Source organism: Stenella coeruleoalba, assembly GCF_951394435.1.
Source record: "Stenella coeruleoalba genome assembly, chromosome: 10".
Taxonomy (NCBI): domain Eukaryota; kingdom Metazoa; phylum Chordata; class Mammalia; order Artiodactyla; family Delphinidae; genus Stenella; species Stenella coeruleoalba.
This window is the reverse complement of record NC_137156.1, coordinates 61,592,549-61,611,124: the sequence shown is the minus strand read 5'-3', so window position 1 is coordinate 61,611,124 and position 18,576 is coordinate 61,592,549. Positions and strand designations below refer to the sequence as shown.

The 18,576-nt window shown below is 43.3% G+C and overlaps 1 protein-coding gene and 1 long non-coding RNA gene across 3 annotated transcripts in view; one reads left to right on the top strand and one right to left on the bottom strand.

Moving 5' to 3' along the window:
• Positions 1-1,033: 1,033 nt before the first annotated feature.
• Positions 1,034-14,189, top strand: RPSA (ribosomal protein SA). Its single transcript, XM_079933442.1, has 7 exons — positions 1,034-1,160; positions 3,324-3,489; positions 4,399-4,517; positions 11,461-11,706; positions 12,500-12,628; positions 12,746-12,911; positions 14,032-14,189. The coding sequence occupies exons 2-7, from the start codon at positions 3,357-3,359 to the stop codon at positions 14,124-14,126; spliced, it is 888 nt and encodes a 295-aa protein (XP_079789568.1). The 5' UTR covers positions 1,034-1,160; positions 3,324-3,356; the 3' UTR covers positions 14,127-14,189.
• The window catches only part of LOC307192495, a 29,649-nt gene continuing 23,995 nt past the window's right edge, over positions 12,923-18,576 (bottom strand). For both annotated transcript variants that reach the window (XR_013830077.1, XR_013830078.1), the window contains 2 exons: positions 14,425-14,536; positions 12,923-13,552 (listed from right to left, as the gene is read on the bottom strand). This is a non-coding gene — a long non-coding RNA (uncharacterized lncRNA). The remainder of the gene's footprint in view (positions 13,553-14,424; positions 14,537-18,576) is intronic.

Genomic DNA, 18,576 nt, shown 5'->3' with positions numbered 1-18,576 from the left:
AAAATTATCTAGATTCTTGTGGTTTGGAGTTGGGCATATGTTTAAAAGCTCTCCAAGTGATTCTAAGCGCAGCCAGGCTTGAAACCTACTGTATAACTAATAATCTGGCTATTGGTTATTTGTTTACAATCATTTAATGCCTAGGGCTTCAATTTTTAAAAATAATCGCCCTCATCCTGCAACTCCTTTTTGTATTTTAATTATTTTTTAACGGCTGCATAGTATTGGGCGGAATAAATATTAACTAGTAATGGATATTGCAATTTTTCTCCTATGAGAAAGAAATTCTCATGCAAACCACCTGTGCAGTTTTCATTTTATTTTTTTTTTCCGGGAAACTTCCTGTAAGATAATTTTTGTTTTTGGCTGTGTTGGGTTTTTCCTTGCTGCGCATGAGCTTTCTCTAGTTGCGGCGAGCGGGGGCTACTCTTCGTTGCAGTGAGCGGGCTTCTCATTGCAGTGTCTTCTCTCGTTGCAGAGCACGGGCTCTAGGCACGTGGGCTTCAGTAGTTGTGGCACGCGGGCTCAGTAGTTGTGACTCACGGGCTCTAGAGCACAGGCTCAGTAGTTGTGGTGCATGGGCTTAGTTGCTCCGCGGCATGTGGGATCTTCCCAGACCAGGGCTCGAACCCGTGTCCCCTGCATTGGCAGGCGGATTCTCAACCACTGCGCCACCAGGGAAGCCCTAAGATAACTTTTTGAAAATCTGAATTACACACTTCTAACTTGTCCTCCAAAAATGCAAAATAATTTCTCCAGCTTTTATTTATCCAATACAGGCTTGTGTTCAACACCCCTTCCCATGTAAGGAAACTGCACCTTAGGTGAAGGACCCGCTCAAGTTCATAGGTACAAAAGGCTGGGCGAGAGGTCGAACCCATACGGGGGAAGGCTGGCTGACTGCCTGGCTGACTTCCGGCCCGCGTCCCTGGTCGCAAACTGCGTGTTCCAACCGGCCCGCCCCTTTCCGCCGTTCGAAAGCGTCCGCGCCAGCGTCGCAGCCCGCCTTCCGGAGGAAGACCCGCCCCCACAACTCCCGCCTTGTTAGCGCTTCCGCTCGCCTTTCGTTGTCATTGGCTGGAGGCGGACTATATAAGGACGTCATTTCCGCCCGCGCGTTCTTTCCGCGCCAGATAAGGGTCCATGCGGCTTTGTCCTCGGTGAGTAGCATGTGGCGTCCGGGCGTACCCCAGGGCCACCAAGACGAGCTTCTTGCCGCGACGAGTGGTGCGAGCACCAGGGTGGAACCCCGCAGGCGGAGCGCGTCTGTTTTCGGCTCGGCGCGCTCTCCCTCGGATTTGGCGTCCTGCACGTGGCCGGGCTCGGGCCCGCGCGTTCCCATAAGGCCCTGGGAGCCGGCGGAGGTCGCGCTCCAGCCGCTGAGGGCCCGAGTTGGGGTGCCGGTGGCTAGGGGTGCAGAGAGACCGGTCTACGCAGCGCGCTACGGTCGCTTCGGGTACCGACACTCGGCGGTAAACCCAGAGACCTAGGCTCCAGTTTTTTTCAGCTGGTTGGGTTGGTCTGTTTTCCCCGTTCGTGGTATTCCGTTCAAGAGTTAAGGTTCTTCGCGAGGTTTTTTGGTGCCGGACAGGCTAAATTAAAGGTCCAGGTTCTTATTCTGCTTGTCCGAAAGATTTCGGACAGGGGACGCAAAGAAAGGCACATACAGGGACTTCCCCGGTGGTCCAGTGGTTAAGACTCAGCTGTTACACTGCAGGGGCCCCGGGTTCGATACCAGGTCGGGGAACTTAAGATCCCGCAGGCCTCGCGGTGTTAAAGGAAAAAAATTTTTTTTAATTGTTAAAAAAAAAGACACAGAGACTGAGGTGTAGAGAGAAACAAAGAAGCAATTTATTAATGGGCAGAAGCGAAAGTACGCACTCGGAGAAGAATGCGGGCGTCCTCACGAGTGAGGAGCGCACCGAGGGGTTTTTCTGACCCCCACCCCCCACGCCTTTTATTTCACTTTAATTCCTTGAATGGGCGCATATTTCTTTGTTTAGGGGCGGAATACTCATTGTTGGGAGAATCGGAGTGGGATTTTGATTCCACCTCGTTACATCAGTTTTTGCTCTTCCCCGTCCGCCTCCAGAAGCCACCGCACCTGCGCTCTAAGAGCCATTTTCCCTTGCTATACGAGCGCCAGGCGTGTGAGGTGGTACAGCAGTCACCTGCAGCCTGTGTGCTCGGCCAAGCTCTCTGGGTTTTATGGTCAGAGTTCCTTCTTAAGGTGTCACAGAGTTTAATCAAAAGTCTAATTTACGTTCTTGTTGACGCCATTCCTCCATGCTTCATGGTCTCATTAAGTGTAAAACAAGGAGGTGGCTTTGCTTTTTGCCTAATGTCTGTTTGAGGAGGCTGTTCTTGGGTTCAGCCCTGTCTTTCCTGCCTGATTTTGAGGAAAACTAGTTGTAATTGCAGGGAGAAGTAATGCCAAAGCTCCCAGCTTCAGTCGGCTTGAAAATAAACTTCACCTTTGCTCAGCTTTAGAATAGTCTAGAACATGGCTGCTGTTCACGTCTAAGTCCTGCGTACCTTGAGAAGTATTAAGTCTCAGTTCACTATTTTCGTTTAGTTTCATTATCTGGGTGTTTTGTCCATCTCCATAATACTCTTTAGCAGGATTTCCAGCAGTTTTACAAGGTGTGGCATATTTTACAAGGTGTTGATGTGTCTCATCCCACTAGACTAAGCCCAATGCCTGACACTAGGAGGTGTGGTCTGTGGTTAGATTATTTCAAGTTTATCGATATTTTTTATTGAAGTATAGTTGATTTACAATGTGTTAATTTCTGCTATACAGCAAAGTAATTAGGTTATACATATGTATACATTCGTCTTTAACATTCTTTTCCATTATGGTTTACCATAGGGTGTTGAATATAGGTGTCTGTGCTATAGAAGAGGACCATGTTTATTCATTCTGTATATAAAAGTTTATATCTGCTAATCCCAGCCTCCCACTCCACCCCTCCCCCGTGACAACCACCAAGTCTGTTCTGTCCTGTTTCTGTTTCATAGATTGGTTCATTTGTGTCATTTTAGATTCCACATGTAAGTGATATATGGTATTTGTCTTTCTGATTTACTTACTATGATAATCTCTAGTTGGATCCATGTTGCTACACATGGCATTCATTCTTTTTTATGGCTGAGTAGTATTCCATTGTATATATGTACCACATCTTTATCCGTTCATCTGTCAAGATGGTTAGATTTAAACATTGAGTCATTTGACTCTCAAGAGGAGTTAGAATGCACCCGTTACCTCATCCCACTTGTCACTGGAGTGTAAAGGACTTTTGTTAACTATTGTTTTTCAGATTCCCGTCGTAACTTAAAGGGAAACATTAACAATGTCCGGAGCCCTTGATGTCCTGCAAATGAAGGAGGAGGATGTCCTCAAATTCCTTGCAGCAGGAACCCACTTAGGTGGCACCAACCTTGACTTCCAAATGGAACAGTACATCTACAAAAGGAAAAGTGATGGTCAGTCATTGCTTTAGGGTTCTTTTTCTTGGTCATCCCAGCTGTAAGGACAAGTTTTGATGCTTCTGTTCTGATAGGTAGTGCTGAGTGAAGTGATTTCTAAAATAGCAGCCTTGGTGGGCTCTCACCAAGTAACAGATGAAACTAGATCTTTAGATGGGTAAGAAGCTTTAAAACTGAGTAAAAGTGCTCTGGTGGTTTTTGGAAGGAAGGGTTTCTGGACTCCAGTGGAAGAGTGGCTATTGCTAGGTTATGTGACCTGGGTTGGGCCATGAAGAAGCATGATGTAAACATAAAGAGGAAGTTCGTCAGCTTAGTTCCTAATAACTTATCTCCCATGGTGCCTTATATTTTGTGGCTACTGATAGAGGTTTGTAAAGCTGAATTCTGAGAAAAAGCCACAGATGGGAATTTGGCTTGCTTGAATGTATCAGAAAAGGGAATGTAGGTTGTGATGAGAATATGGAAGGCATTAAGTTCTTCAGCTTAGAACCACTGAAGGAATTGTGTGTGAGTGGCAGGGTTTAAAGGAGTTGGGGATGAATCTGACATCAAGGCAGAAGATAAGAGGAAAAGAGTGGTAAGAGGCCAGAAGTAGGTAAGAGCTTGTTGGTTTCTGCATGGGGGGCCTGAGGGGGGGTTAGTACAGGGGAAGAGTAGGGAGAAGGTGCACTTTGCCTACTGAATCAAGGCTGCACACTATTAAAGCTCAGAGTGGAGGCCAGTCTTGGCCAATGAACTTCTGAGTGTCGGAAGTGTGCTATATTAATGGCAGGATTTTCGCTAACACCAGTAGAGCTTGCCTCTATGACTGGAGTTTGATAGTACTCGCTGCCACATGCATTCAGCTTTTTAAAAGAATGTTAACTTTTAAAGCTTGGCTAGGTGTTAACAAAACCTTGTGTCTAGGCATCTACATCATAAATCTGAAGAGAACCTGGGAGAAGCTTCTGTTGGCAGCTCGTGCCATTGTTGCCATTGAAAACCCAGCTGATGTCAGTGTCATATCCTCCAGGAATACTGGCCAGGTTTGTGGAACAATATGCTTGGTTTTTGTTATAAAACCTAAAGATGTTTGGGGATATATAGAAAAGCATAAGAAAAAAATAACCCGTAATTTCACTGTTCAGAAATCATTTGAAATTGCCCTGAGTCAGAGGAATTGCCAAAATTCAACCATTTCAGTATATTTATCACTTTGCATCTGACAGTATGTCACGGTTCATGTTTTCATGTCAGTGTGTGTATTCTTGTGCCACTAAATATCGAGGAATGACCCTATTAAAGTGGCTCACCACATTTTTCTGCAGTGAGCTTTTTATATTTAAAATGATGAAATACTGGGTTAAAAAAAATTGAATGTCAACTTCAGAATATTTCAGGAAGGTCTTCTGAGGGTAGGGTACCCCCAGTCCTTGTCTCATAAGCAAGAGTAATCTTTGCCAGCTTAAATGAATAAAAAATAGCTTAGTATTTTTTAATGGCAAGTAAGGTAAAACTTTAGTCTTTTTTGTCCCATTTCCATCTTGATAGTTATTTCCTTTTTCTGCTGAGAAAACGGGTTTTTTAAAAACATGCTTTATAAAAGCATTAAAGCTCTTAAAAGGATTTCATTCACCCTGTTTCTAATTTTAAAAAATTTGACTTGGATTTTGACAGTTTTTAAATTAATGTATTGATAGTAAGATGCTCTTTTTTTTAATTTCATTTAAAAAAAATTTTTGTTGTATAGTATTTGATTTACAGTGTTGTGTTAATTTATGCTGTACAGCAAAGTGACTCAGTTACATATACATATATTCTTTTTCATATTCTTTTCCATTATGGTTTATCACAGGATATTGAATATAGTTCCCTGTGCTATACAGTAAGGCCTTGTTTATCCATCCTATATAGCATAGTTTGCATCTGCTAATCCCAGACTCCCAATCCTTCCCTCCCCCATCCCTTATCCCCCTTGGCAACTACAAGTCTGTTCTATTTTTCTCTTTCATGGATATGTTCATTTGTATTGTATTTTAAATTCCACGTATAAGTGAAGTCATACGATATTTGTCTTTCTCTTTCTATTTTACTTAGTGTGATAATCTCTTGGTCCATCCATGTTGCTACAAATGGCATTATTTCATTCTTTTTAATGGCTGAGTAGTATTCCGCTGTTGATACACGCCATATCTTTATCCATTCATCTGTCTATGGACATTTCAGTTGTTTACATGTTTTGGGTATTGTAAATAGTGCTCCTGTGAACATTAGGGTGCCTGAATGTTCGAATTACTGTTTTGTCGGGGTATATGCACAGGAGTGGAACTGCTGGGTCATACGGCAACTCTAGTTTTTTGAGGAACCTCCATACTGTTTTCCATACTGGCTGCATCAGATTACGTTCCCACTAACAGGATTAGAGGGTATTCTTTTCTCCTTATCCACTCCAGCATTTTTTATTTGTAGACTTTCATGATGGCCATTCTGACCAGTGTGAGGTGTTACCTCATTGTAGTAGTGATTTGAATTTCTCTAATAATTAGCAATGTTGAGCATCTTTTCATGTGCCTATTGGCCATCTGTAGTTCTTTGGAGAAATGTCTGTTTAGGTCTTCTGCCCAGTTCAGTTGTTCGTTTTTTTGTTATTGAAATGTATGAGCTCTTGGTATATTTTGGAAATTAAGCCCTTGTTGGTCACCTCATTTGCAAATATTTTCTCCCAGTTCTTTGTATATTTGGTAGAATTCGCCTATGAAGCCATCTGGTCCTGGACTTTTGTTTGAAGGGAGCTTTTTAATTACAGATTCTGTTTCATCTCTAGTAATCAGGCTGTTCAAGTTGTCTGTTTCTTGATTCAGTTTCAGTGGGCTTTATGTTTCTAGAAAGATGTCCGTTTCTTCTAGTTTGTCGAGTTTGTTGGCATATAATTGTTCATAATGTTTTTTTGTTGGCATATAATTGTTTGTAATGGTATCAGTTGTGGTTTCTCCTCTTTCATTTCTTATTTTATTTGGGTCTTCTCTCTTCTTGGTGATCCTGGCCAGAGGTTTGTCGATTTTGTTTACCCTTTTAAAGAACCAGATCTTGGTTTTATTTTAATCTCTATTTTATTTCCTCTCTGATCTTTTTTTTTTTAATATTTATTTGGTCATGCTGGGTCTTAGTTGTGGCTCACCAGCTCCTTACTTGTGGCACATGAGCTTAATTGCGACTCACGGGCTCCTTAGTTGTGGCATGCATGTAGGATCTAGTTCCCTGACCAGGGATCAAACTGGCCCCCTGCACTGGGAGTGCGTGTCTTAACCACTGCACCAGCAGAGAAAGTCCCTCCTCTCCGATCTATCTACTTACTTCTGCTGACTTGAGATTTTTCTGGTTTCTTAAAGGCCTGTATCACTGTGAATTTAATCTCTAAGAAGTGCTTTTGCTGTATCCCATAGATTTTGTGTTTTCATTGTCATTTGCCTCAAGATTTTTTTTTTTTTTTGCGGGCCTCACTGTTGTGGCCTCTCTCGTTGCCGAGCACAGGCTCCAGATGCGCAGGCTCAGTAGCCATGGCTCACAGGCCCAGCCGCTCTGCGGCATGTGGGATCTTCTCGGACCGGGGCACGAACCCGTGTCCCCTGCATCAGCAGGCGGACTCTCAACCACTGCGCCACCAGGGAAGCCCCTGTCTCAAGGTATTTTTTAATTTCTTGGATTCCATTGTTGACCCACTGGTTTCTTAGTAGCATGTTGTTTAGTCTCCCATGCAGTTGTTGTTTTCTTGTTTCTTTTTCGATGGTTGATTCTAGTTTCATGCAGTTGTGGTCAGAAAAGATGCTTGGAATAATGTCTATGCTCTTAAATTTGTTGAGGCTTATTTTGTGCTCTAGTATGTGGTCAATCTCAGGATGTCCCGTGTGCACTTGAAAAGAATGTATATTCTGCTTTTTCGGCTCTAATGTCTTAAGTCTGTTGTATCATTTAGGATCTCTGGTGCCTTATTGATTTTCTCTCTCCCAGATATGTCCATTGATATGAGTGTGGTGTTAAAGTCTCCTATTATTAGTGTGTTCCTGTCAGTTTCTCCCTTTATGTCTCTATTTGTTTTATGTATTTGGGTACCTGTTGATGAGTATAGTGTCCTCTCCTTTTATTGATCCTTTTACCATATGTCATTTGCTTTATCTTTCTATGTAGCCTTTTTTTTTTTTAGTCTGTTTTGTCTGATGAGTATTGCGACCCGCACTTTGTTGTCGTTTCCGTTTGCATGCAATATCTTTTTCCATCTCCTCACTTGCAGTCTACGTGTATCATTTGCCCTAAAGTGTGTCTCTTGTAGACAGCATATTGTAGGCCCTTTTTTTTTTAATCCGCTGTTCTGTCTTTTGATGGAACATTTAGTCCATTGACATTTAAGGTAATTTTATTGGTATTTTAAACATTGTTTTCCTGTTGACTTTATATTTCTTATTTGTCTCTTTCTTTTTGTTTTTCCTTTTGTGGTTTGATGATTTCCTTTTGTATTGTGCTTTTGTTTTCTTGGTTTTTGTGAATCTATTGTGTTTTTGATTTGTGGTTACCCTGTTTTTCAAATATGTTAACCCCTTCCCATATCAACTTGACTTAGACTGGTAGTCATACAGGCCCGCTTTCTAGAAGAAAAAATTACATTTTCTTTCATCCCCCACATTTTGTGATTTTGATGTCCTCTTTTACATCTTCATGTTTATCCTTTTGCTTTAAGTGGTTATCATCGCTTTAAGAGAAATTTTTTTATTTCTTTTTAAAATCTGTTTACTGGCTTATTTAAGTGATTTACTTTCCAACTGTGATTTTTTTTTTCCCCCTTTCCTATAGATTCTTCTTTTCTATTTAGAGAAGACCTCTCAGTATTTACTGTAGGGTAGGTTTAGTATTGCTGTATTCTTTTAAGTTTTTGCTTGTCTGAGGAAATTCTCCTATTCCAAATGATAATCTTGCTGGGTAGAGTTGCAGATTTTTCCCTTTCAGGACTTCGAATATATGTTGCCACTCCCTTATGGCCTACAATGAGCTGAAAGCCCTATGGGGGTTCCCTTGTAATAAACTCTTTATTTTTCTCTTGCAGTCTTTAGAATTCTTTTGGGGGGGCATTTTAATTATGTCTGGGTGTAGGTCTGTTTTGGTTTATCTTGTTTGGGATGCTCTGTGCTTCTTGTACCTGGATATCAGTTTCCTTCTTTAGGTTTGGGAAGTGTTCAGCCATAATTTCTTCAAATAGATTTTCAATCCCCTTTCTCTTCTCCTTCTCCCTGTTATGTGTAGGTTGGAATGCTTTATATTATCCCATAGGTCCCTTATATTGCTTTCATTTTTCATTTGGCTTTCTGTCTGCTGTTCTGATTGGGTGACTTCCGTTCTATCTTCCAAATCACTTTCTTCTGAAGATAGATCACTGTCTTGCACATAATGTTCTTCTGCATTATTCATTCTGCTATTCATTGCCTTTAGTTCAGCTTTTGTCCCTGCAAATGAATTTTCTGATTTTTCTTGGTTCTTCCTTAATAATTTCTAGTTCCTTTTCATAGTAATCTGCATTTCTGTTGATAGTCTTTCTCAATTTGTTCAGTATTTCATTATTTCCTTTTTTAACTCGATGTCTGTTAGATTCAGGTCTTTTTCGTAGTTTGTTCTTTCAGGGGAATTCTCTTGATCTTTTAATTGGGAGTGGTTCCTCTGTCTCTGCATTTTACTTATATTTCTCTTGCTCTATGAGTTGAGAAAGTTATCTACTGTGGTGTTGGAGGGCTTTTTTTTTTTTTTTTTAACTTATTTTATTTTGGTTGGTCTTGGTCTTGGTTGTGGCATGCGAACTCTTAGTTATGGCATGCATGTGGGATCGATCTAGTTTCCTCAGCAGGGATTGAACCCATGTCCCCTGCATTGGAAGGTGGATTCTTAACCACCGTGCTACCAGGGAGGTCCCTTAGAGGGCTATTTTTATGTGGGAATGTCACTGTATAGCCTCTTTGGGTTTAACATTTTTGGTGTGGGCTGTTTTTACTGTGGGTGCCTGCTGCCTCTTTCCTCAGTGTATGGTGGCCATCATCCCCTTGACAGGAGGTGTGACTGGTGTGGTGAGTAGAGCCTGCACTGGATGTTGTTTACTCTGTGGTTGTCACTACCCTGTCAGAGGCAGGGTGTGCTCCCTAGTTGTTGTTATAGAGTAGAAGCCCCCAGAGCTGAGCTGCGGCGTAAGGTAGACTGGATTGGAGCGTTTCCACTGGGAGAGGAGCCACTGCGTCTTTCTCTGCTGGAGCTGTTCACTGGCGAGTGTGCTCTGTGGTGCCACCTGTCACCCATTGTGCTGTTGGCACCGCCCTCGGCCCCATCATAACCCGGGGAATGCTGGTGGTCAGCCCTGGTGTCCCTCAGGTGTTGTTTTCACAAGGCCACCCACGCAGATCCACTGAAGTCAGGTGCCAGGACAGCAGTAGTCGCACACCCGGATCCCCTGTAGGAGGCAGCTCAGACCCTGGCCCAGCCCCCGTGTGCCCGTGCCCACAAAGCCCAGAGCTGCTTAGGCAAGACCCGTCCCAGTTGCAAGAGGCTGCACTGGTGACCCCACTTCTTTTCGCATGCCACTTAACAGTGGCGCTTCCCTTCTGTGGTGGGCCCGGCCTTTTTCCACAAACAGTCCTGGTTGTGGCTGTGCCACTCTCCAGCCCCTTCAGGCTATCTGCACAGCCAACACCAGTCATCTCTCTGGGTCTGTCCTCTAAACCAGCACCCAGCCCCCACCTGTACTAACGGACACGCATCTCACGTGCAGGTCTCTCTGTTATGCCTACCACAAGCCAGTTGTTGTGCTCTCCTCTGAGCCTTAGGAGCTCCCTTTCTGTCCCAGCTGATCTCCCCACCGTTGAGGGGGCTTCCCAGGGTGTTGATAGCCTTTCCTCTTCTTCACCTCCCTCCTGGGGCACAGGTCCCATCCTGCTTCCTCTTTTTTTTCCTTTTGTCCAGCCCAGTTATGTGGAGATCTTTCTTACCCTTTCAGGTGTTTGAAGTCTTCTGCTAGTGTTCAGTAGGTGTTCTGTGACAGTTGTTCCATTTGTAGATGTATTTTTGATGTAGTTGTGGGAGGAGGTGAGTTCCATGTCATTCTACTCCACTATCCTGATTGGAACCCCCTGTAGATGTATGTTAACGGCGTTATTCCCCAGAGGCTGGCTTATGATGACCTCTGTGGTTTGATGTATGGCTGACAGTTTTAATTACTGCTGTAGAATGAACTTAGTGACCACTCCGTGCTTCCCTCAGCGAAAATTTACTGAGTATCTAGATTGGTCCAGGCAGTGCTTGCTGAGTGCTTGGAATATAGCAGAAAAGCAGTCTGTTTTTGAAGGGGTGAAGGAAATAAGCTTTCTGTAGAGTTAGAGGATAAGAAAGGTGGGTGAACTCCTGCTCTGTATAGGTTGGCTATGACAAAATCAGACCGGTACAGAAGTGCTTACTGGATGCCGGGCACTGTTCTGCGTGGTGTAATTTTTACAATTCTATGAGGAACTTGGAGACACGTGAGTAACTTGCCCCAGTTACTCGTAAGTGACCTGCTTGGTACTTGAACCAGGCTGGTTGGCTCTGGAACCTGCAGAAGTGAGGAAGTAGTGAGCCTCAGATACCTGAGGGAAGAGCATCCCCAGCAGAGGGCCTAGGGGTGGGCCGTGCTTGGCATGTTTTTTGGCTCTAATTTTGTAAGTATTTTTCATGTAATAAGTGAAGGATATAGAAGAATTACTGGATGTTTTGAACGTTTAATTTGATGGTTTCATTTTTGAGTAAGGGATTTTGGGAGGTTCTGGCTAGATAGGCTGCTTCATGTGATTACAGAACTTGGTGTTGACCCATTTATAATTGCAGAACTCCTGCAATTCTGCAAGATGGCACCATCTCTGGAGCACTGTTAACTCTTTTTTTTTTTTTTTTTTTTTTTTTGTTAACTCTTAATATTGATTCTTCTAGCGAGCTGTGCTGAAGTTTGCTGCTGCCACTGGAGCCACTCCTATTGCTGGCCGCTTCACTCCTGGAACCTTCACTAACCAGATCCAGGCAGCCTTCCGGGAGCCAAGACTTCTGGTGGTTACTGATCCCAGGGCTGACCACCAGCCTCTCACAGAGGCCTCTTACGTTAACCTGCCTACCATTGCTCTGTGTAACACAGACTCTCCTCTGCGGTATGTGGACATTGCCATCCCATGCAACAACAAGGTAACAATTTTATGATCTAAACTAGAGCTGGAGAATAAGTGCTCTAGAGACAGACATTCCTCTGCACATTGTTAGAGCTTGGAGTTGAGGCCACTGGCCGATGAACTCACAAGTGTAGGTAGTGTGCTACATGAGGGGCAAGTTTTTCGCTAACGTCACAAGGGTCTCTGGCCCAATGAGTGGAGTTTGATAGTAATACTTGCTACAAATGTATGATTTTAATACATGAAAGCTTTAAGGAGAGATGAAAAAACATTTTAAAAATGGCCTGTGTTTTCTTCTGCTTTTCTCCATTATTTCTTACTCCTGGACCTCTCAGGCATTACTTGGCCTTTCTGTTTTCAGACTAACTTGATGTATCCTGATGTAAGATCCTAAAAAGGTGGGTTGCATATGGTTCAAATTAGTCTGGTTTGTCACTGGTTACACAAAAGAATCAGGCAAAGGTTTTTTTTTTTCCTACTACCAGTGTTCAGGCACTGACCCCAGGTTAATTCATTTTGTTGTCTAGAGTGGACTCTTGATTAATCCCCATGATTCATTCCAGAATGTGGCAGTCAAGGTTGAGAACCAGAGTTATGGAATAATCTTGTTAAATAAGTAAAGTCTTATTTTTATTGGAGTGTAGTTGCCTTACAATGTTGTGTTAGTTTCTGCTATACTATAGACACTTCTAAACTAAGACATGTCTGTTCACATGGTACCAAGGGACCCAGCTGTTAGGTGGAATGGGAGGTGCTTGCTGTTTGGGGTTCGCCGAGTATCACTTTATAATAACCTGGCACTCTTGCAGGGAGCGCACTCAGTGGGTCTGATGTGGTGGATGCTTGCCCGGGAAGTTCTGCGCATGCGTGGCACCATCTCCCGTGAACACCCGTGGGAGGTCATGCCTGATCTCTACTTCTACAGAGATCCTGAAGAGGTGAGCTTCCTCCACAAAGGCTTGTGGTAACATGAACAAATTGGACACTTTAGTCTGTGCTGCTTGGCAGTAAAGTCTGTCAGTCCCTATAAACGAAAAAATTTTTTTCTAAACCAGATTGAAAAGGAAGAGCAGGCGGCAGCTGAGAAGGCTGTGACCAAGGAGGAATTTCAGGGTGAATGGACTGCTCCAGCTCCTGAGTTCACTGCTGCTCAGCCTGAGGTGGCGGACTGGTCCGAAGGTGTGCAGGTGCCCTCTGTGCCTATTCAGCAGTTCCCCACTGGTACGTATCAAGATCCAAGGGCATCAGGCTGGTGGTTTAGAACTTCTGTGTTTCCAGTGTAACATACATATGTGTGTGTGTGTGTGTGTGTGTGTGTGTACACACTATATATATATATATATACACACACACACACACATACATGCATATATATATACGCACACTTTATATATACGTATACAGTAAATCCTGTACATACAAACGAGTTCCATTCTGAGAGCACATTCGTAAGTCCAACACAGCCTAGGTACCCAACTAACAATGGGCTATATAGTACTATACTGTAATAGGTTTATAACACTTCACACAACATAACACATAAAAAACAAAAAATAAAACATTTTAATCTTATAGTACAGTACAACAGCTGGCATACAGGGATTGGTATCGAGTGAATAGGCAAGAAGTGTTACTGACTGGAGGAGGGCGAGGAGGTGGGAGGGAGATGGTAGAGCTGAAAGGTCATCAACTATCGGAGGTGGAGGGTAATTTCACTCACGCCTGACCTTGATGGCACAGGTCTGGTTCCCTGCTGGATTCAGTTCTGTCTCCTTGAAAAAACGAGTCAGTGATGTCTCAATAGTACTGTATGTACCAGCTACATCACCACTGCTTTTACACTTGCTTCCGGACATCCTGGGCTTGAAGTAAAGATACTGTAACTGTGTGCTCTATGCAGTACAGTACACAAAAGTAAAACCACTTGTAGAGGATACAGGCACATGACAGTGTACACAGACATGTGAATTAACTTATGTGATTGGACATGCGAATGCACTTTCTCTTGGAGAGTTCATAACTTGAAGGTTTGTATGTAGGGCACTTAGTGTATGTATGTGTACATTATACATATATACACATATACATACACTATATATACACACACACACACACACATACTAGCATTAAAGGGTTTTGTCTCGGTGTGCCATAGCTGTGCTAATAACCTGACAGGTTGAATTCAGGTGCTTTTGAAATGTTCTGTCTTTTGTCTTTGTCCTTTGAAATGTGTTATCTGTTGGAATGCAAGGCAGATTGTTGCTGGTGGTGGGGGTGACAAAAATACTATGGGAATGGGGCTGATGGCATTCTCTCTGTTTTTTGGTATTTTTCTCAACAGAAGATTGGAGTGCTCAGCCTGCCACTGAAGACTGGTCTGCAGCTCCCACTGCTCAGGCCACCGAGTGGGTAGGAACAACCACTGAGTGGTCTTAAACTGTTCTTCCACAAACTCTTAAAATGGAAATAGGTTGATGGAAAATAAACAGTTTCTAAAAATTGTGTCCATTTATTTCAGTTCGTGGGACAGGCCTGGGATGAAAGCCTTCCTCGGCCCGTTCCTAGTGTGTGGCTCTGGGCAAGAGATGATGTTTCTGGGCCCAAGTGTCCTTAGCAGGGGATAATCTTGGAGCTGTGATGCAGAGCAATGTATCACATTGTCCTTTGTTAGTATATAATTTAAAAATAATTTTAAAGAGTAAAATATACATGCAGATGATCATGAAAGACATACCTGTGTATTCTTGGAGAATAAGCCATTACACAGATTACCAAGTAGGAAGGTGCCGAGACCTGAGAAAATCTTCATGCTCCTTCCTGAAGTCACAAGCTTCTCTCCTTCGATCCTTTGGAAAGGGTAGATGATCAAATCAAGAATTCTTGTTTGTTTTTGAGCTTCCTATAAATGGAATCATATCTTGTGTGACTTGCTTCTTTTCCCTTTGTTATTTTGTGCTTTTCACCCCTCTTGCCCTGTTCCCAAAGAATCATCCATGACCTCTAACTGCAGTGGCCATTTGAGTTGTTCCCATATTTTGGCCATTAGCAGCAGAGCTATTTTGAACATTTTTGATAGATCCTGGTGTCCGGAAATTTCCTCACTGTGGGTTTCAAACTCTAGCTTCACCAGATAATGTCAGATTTCACAGTCATCTATAAAATCCTCTGAAAACACGGCCACAACCCTTAGTACTAAAGCACTGTCCTTTATTCACTGCTCAGAACTGCTGCCTTAAAAATACAGGGTGTGATCCTGGCTCATCTTTCCCCACTGTTCTTATGACTGTCCCCAGGCCAATGCCACACTGTCTTTCCTGTTGACTGGAGTTTTATAATCCACTATAGCAACGGGTAGCATGGTCCGCCTGCCTTTTTTCCAAATGTTATGGTTATTATTGAACCTTTTGCATTGTCACATAAATTTTTTAACCTAGTGCAGCTCCAGTATAAAGCCAGTTGGGATTGCATTGACTGTAATTTAGTGACTATAATTGACTGATTCACTGTATGGAGTTTTTCAGTCCATGAACAATCCACATCCTGCCAGATTCTTTTTTTTTTTTTGCTGCACGCGGGCCTCTCACTGTTGTGGCCTCTCCTGTTGCGGAGCACAGGCTCCGGACACGCAGGCTCAGCGGCCATGGCTCGTGGGCCCAGCCGCTCCGCGGCATGTGGGATCTTCCCATACTGGGGTACGAACCCGCGTCCCCTGCCATTGGCAGCCAGACTCTCAAGCACTGCACCACCAGGGAAGCCCCAGATTCTCATTTTTATGTCCCTCAATAAAATTTTAGAATTTCTTCTAAAGAGGTTTTGCACATCTTGTTTGGTAAATATATTCCTAGATTCTCAAGGTGTTTTAAATCGTACTCTTCAACAATTAGGGATCCTGTTGGAATCCATATTTAAATAAACAGGTATGCAATGTTAAATGTCACTACTGCCACGGTGCTTCTGACCCTGCCTGAGCAATCCACACTTTTTGTGCAAGGCAAGAATGAGATTACTGAACTCCACCTGTGAAAAACCTGCTCCAAACCTACATGCCAAACATTGAACTCATTTAGTAGAAAACCTACTGCACTCCTATCCATGCTAAAAGTTCAGTGGGTTTCACTTACACATAACCTGAGAATTTTCCAATTCTACCTCTGCAAAGAATCTCAAGTAAAATAATTCAATAATCAACATATTAAGTGCTTACTCTAGACCACACATAATTCTAAGCACTTGGGGGTAGAGCAGTGAATGAAGCTTGTGACCCTATGGCAGTTGCATTTTGATGGGCGAGGCAGTAATAAAGCTAAGTATGCCATTGTCTATAGGATCAGAAGTGAGGATGTAAATGTGAAGGTTTGCCTAAATCACAGGCATCAGGCTATAGGAGAGAAAAATGGGAGAGGATCACTGGGGGAGAACCAAAAGAGCCCAAAGAAACTCTTTTGGAAGGAGGGGTCTCATCAAGCTGGGAGAGGTTCTGTCCTCCCTCTGGGACTTGGGGCCCTTTACCAGAGGCCATGGAGTCTCTTGGAGCCCATGCTGTGTGAAAGGTATGGAAATGAGTTGGGGGGCGGGGCGGGGGTCGGGGGGCAAGAAAAATCTAACCATACAGACATCTGTTCCAGTTCTGCTCCCTGCTGTACATGCACTGGGAGACAATGGCCCAAGGAGCACTCCGCAGCCCCAATCCCCGCCACATGTGATGCACGCAGTCTACACTGGTGCAAAGAGCTCTCAGCGTTGCCAGAAGTGTCCACCATCATGTCCCCACTGGAAGGCCCTCTGCCACATCCTGAGGCACTGATCTCTGCATTTCCTTCCATCCAATACCCTGTGCCAACCCAAGGGGTGTCTTCCACTTAAAATTTTCAAGAGAAAGTTACAGCTTTCAGCATGGGAAAGTAGCTCTCCAGACCATCACGGCCATACAAGATTGCATAGGGGCCTTACAAGATTTCAAGACAAGGAATGACTGGGCTGGCATAACATGACGTTTGTTTCAAAATCCTTTTTGGAGGTTTTTTTTTTTTTTTGTATTTATCATTTCATATAGAAATAATTCTGTTGTAAATTGCTTCTTAAAACAATGTCTAATAACACTGCTTTTGCAATTTAGAAATGAAAAAAATTACAATTTATAACAATGGGCATATGAAACAATAAGACACTTGGAGAGGAGTTTGGTGAACTAGAAAAATATATGAAGAAATGACAGAGGGATATAACATAGAAAAGAGAAGATTAACATAGAGGACAAAATGAGAGTCAAACATCTAGTTGGAGTTCCAGAGGGAGAAGAGAGAGAATGAGGGAAGTCAGAATTTTCTGAACGTCTCATGAATCCACCAATTCAGGAATTCCAGTGTTTACCAAGTAGGATCAATTTATTTTTAAAAACCTATCCTTACACTGTTGAGGAATCAAGGAAACGCCGAACACAAAAGTGTTCTTGAAAATAACCAAAGAAAAAGGACACCCGACTGTTCCCTATCAACACACCCGACTGTTCCCTATCAACAGAGAAGACAATAAAAGAAAAAGAAGTGGTCAACCCAGCTCTGTTAGCCAAGAGTTAGGACACTATACTTTTCCAGAAAACAAAGTTACTAAGAAAAAGTGATGCCAGAAGGAAGCTGTGGCCAAGAGTGCTGGTGGTGGACCAGTGTCCATCCTCCCTTCTTCCATAGTAACAGATGTGCTGACTGTTAACGGTATAGGCTGAGAAGCTGGTGCCTCACATTACACGGTGATAAGATGTTCAGTCAGGTTTGGAGGCCTGCATTACTTTGGAGGGTAGACTATAATTTGACCAAATCTGTGTCATTAGGGACATGGTCAGGAAGATTTAGAATGATGGATTATGTTGCCAATTTTTTGACTGCTTTGAGCAAAGTCCTGTGAAGGAACAACTCCAGCTAAATCTAGGCAGCCTGTAAGCAGCAATGGAAGGACACAGTTCTGCTAATACAGGCACATTCTATCTCTGACCTGCAGTATACTCAGCCAAACGCTTCTGTGCACCAAGTCAAGCAGTTATGAGCTTTGCATCTGAGGGGACAGACTCTGAAGAAGGGAACACTCTTGCTCCTTGGAAAGCTAGCACACAGAAAAATTAGGATTAAAGGCGCTTTCCATTAGAAACCTGCGATAAAGAAGAAAAAAATCTGGAAAAATCAGATTATGGTAACCAGCCTTCGGAACAGGAACTCTCATACTGGCTGGTGGGAGTATAAATTGGTACAGTTTGGCATTATTTAGGAACACAAGCATCTGTAACATCCCTCTTGGGGGTATACACCAAAGACACCTATGCACATTTGCACTAGGATATGTGGGCAGGAATGCTAATCAATAAACCTGGAAATAGCCCAACGTCCATCTAGAACACAGTTCCTAAATTGCGGTATATTTATATCAGAGTGCCAGGCAACAGTGAAAATGAACGAAGCACAGCTACATGCAATGACGTGCATAAATTCAAGTGTCTCAGTGTCTCTGTAATCTGAGAGAGGTTCATTGTACGACGTGACCTTCCCACAATTCCATGCGTGGAACCTATGTCCTCTCCCTTTTAACCTGAGTGGAACTTCGTGACTCCCTCAACTAATAAGGTACAGTGAGTGATGCTACATGATTTCCAAGGATAGAGCATAAAAGTACCACTCCCTTCTGTCTACATCTCTTGGGACATTTGTTCAGGGAACTCAGCCGTCATCCAGTGAAGAAGCCCTAGCAGATTAGAAGCCCACTTGGAGAAGCAGCAGCAAGGCCCCTCACTCCCAGGCCCCAGACCGGCAGAACTGCCAGCTGACAGCCAGCATTAACTCGCCCGCCACGGGAGTGATCTGTACTGAAAGTGGACTGTCCAGTATCAACTAGAACCATC

Excerpts from the sequence above, each read along its gene's own strand:
- RPSA (XM_079933442.1), top strand. The coding sequence starts at position 3,357 with ATGTCCGGAGCCCTTGATGTCCTGCAAATGAAGGAGGAGGATGTCCTC. Across the intron at positions 3,490-4,398 it reads CTACAAAAGGAAAAGTGATG|GCATCTACATCATAAATCTG; the intron begins GTCAGTCATTGC and ends CCTTGTGTCTAG. Across the intron at positions 12,629-12,745 it reads TCTACAGAGATCCTGAAGAG|ATTGAAAAGGAAGAGCAGGC; the intron begins GTGAGCTTCCTC and ends TTTCTAAACCAG.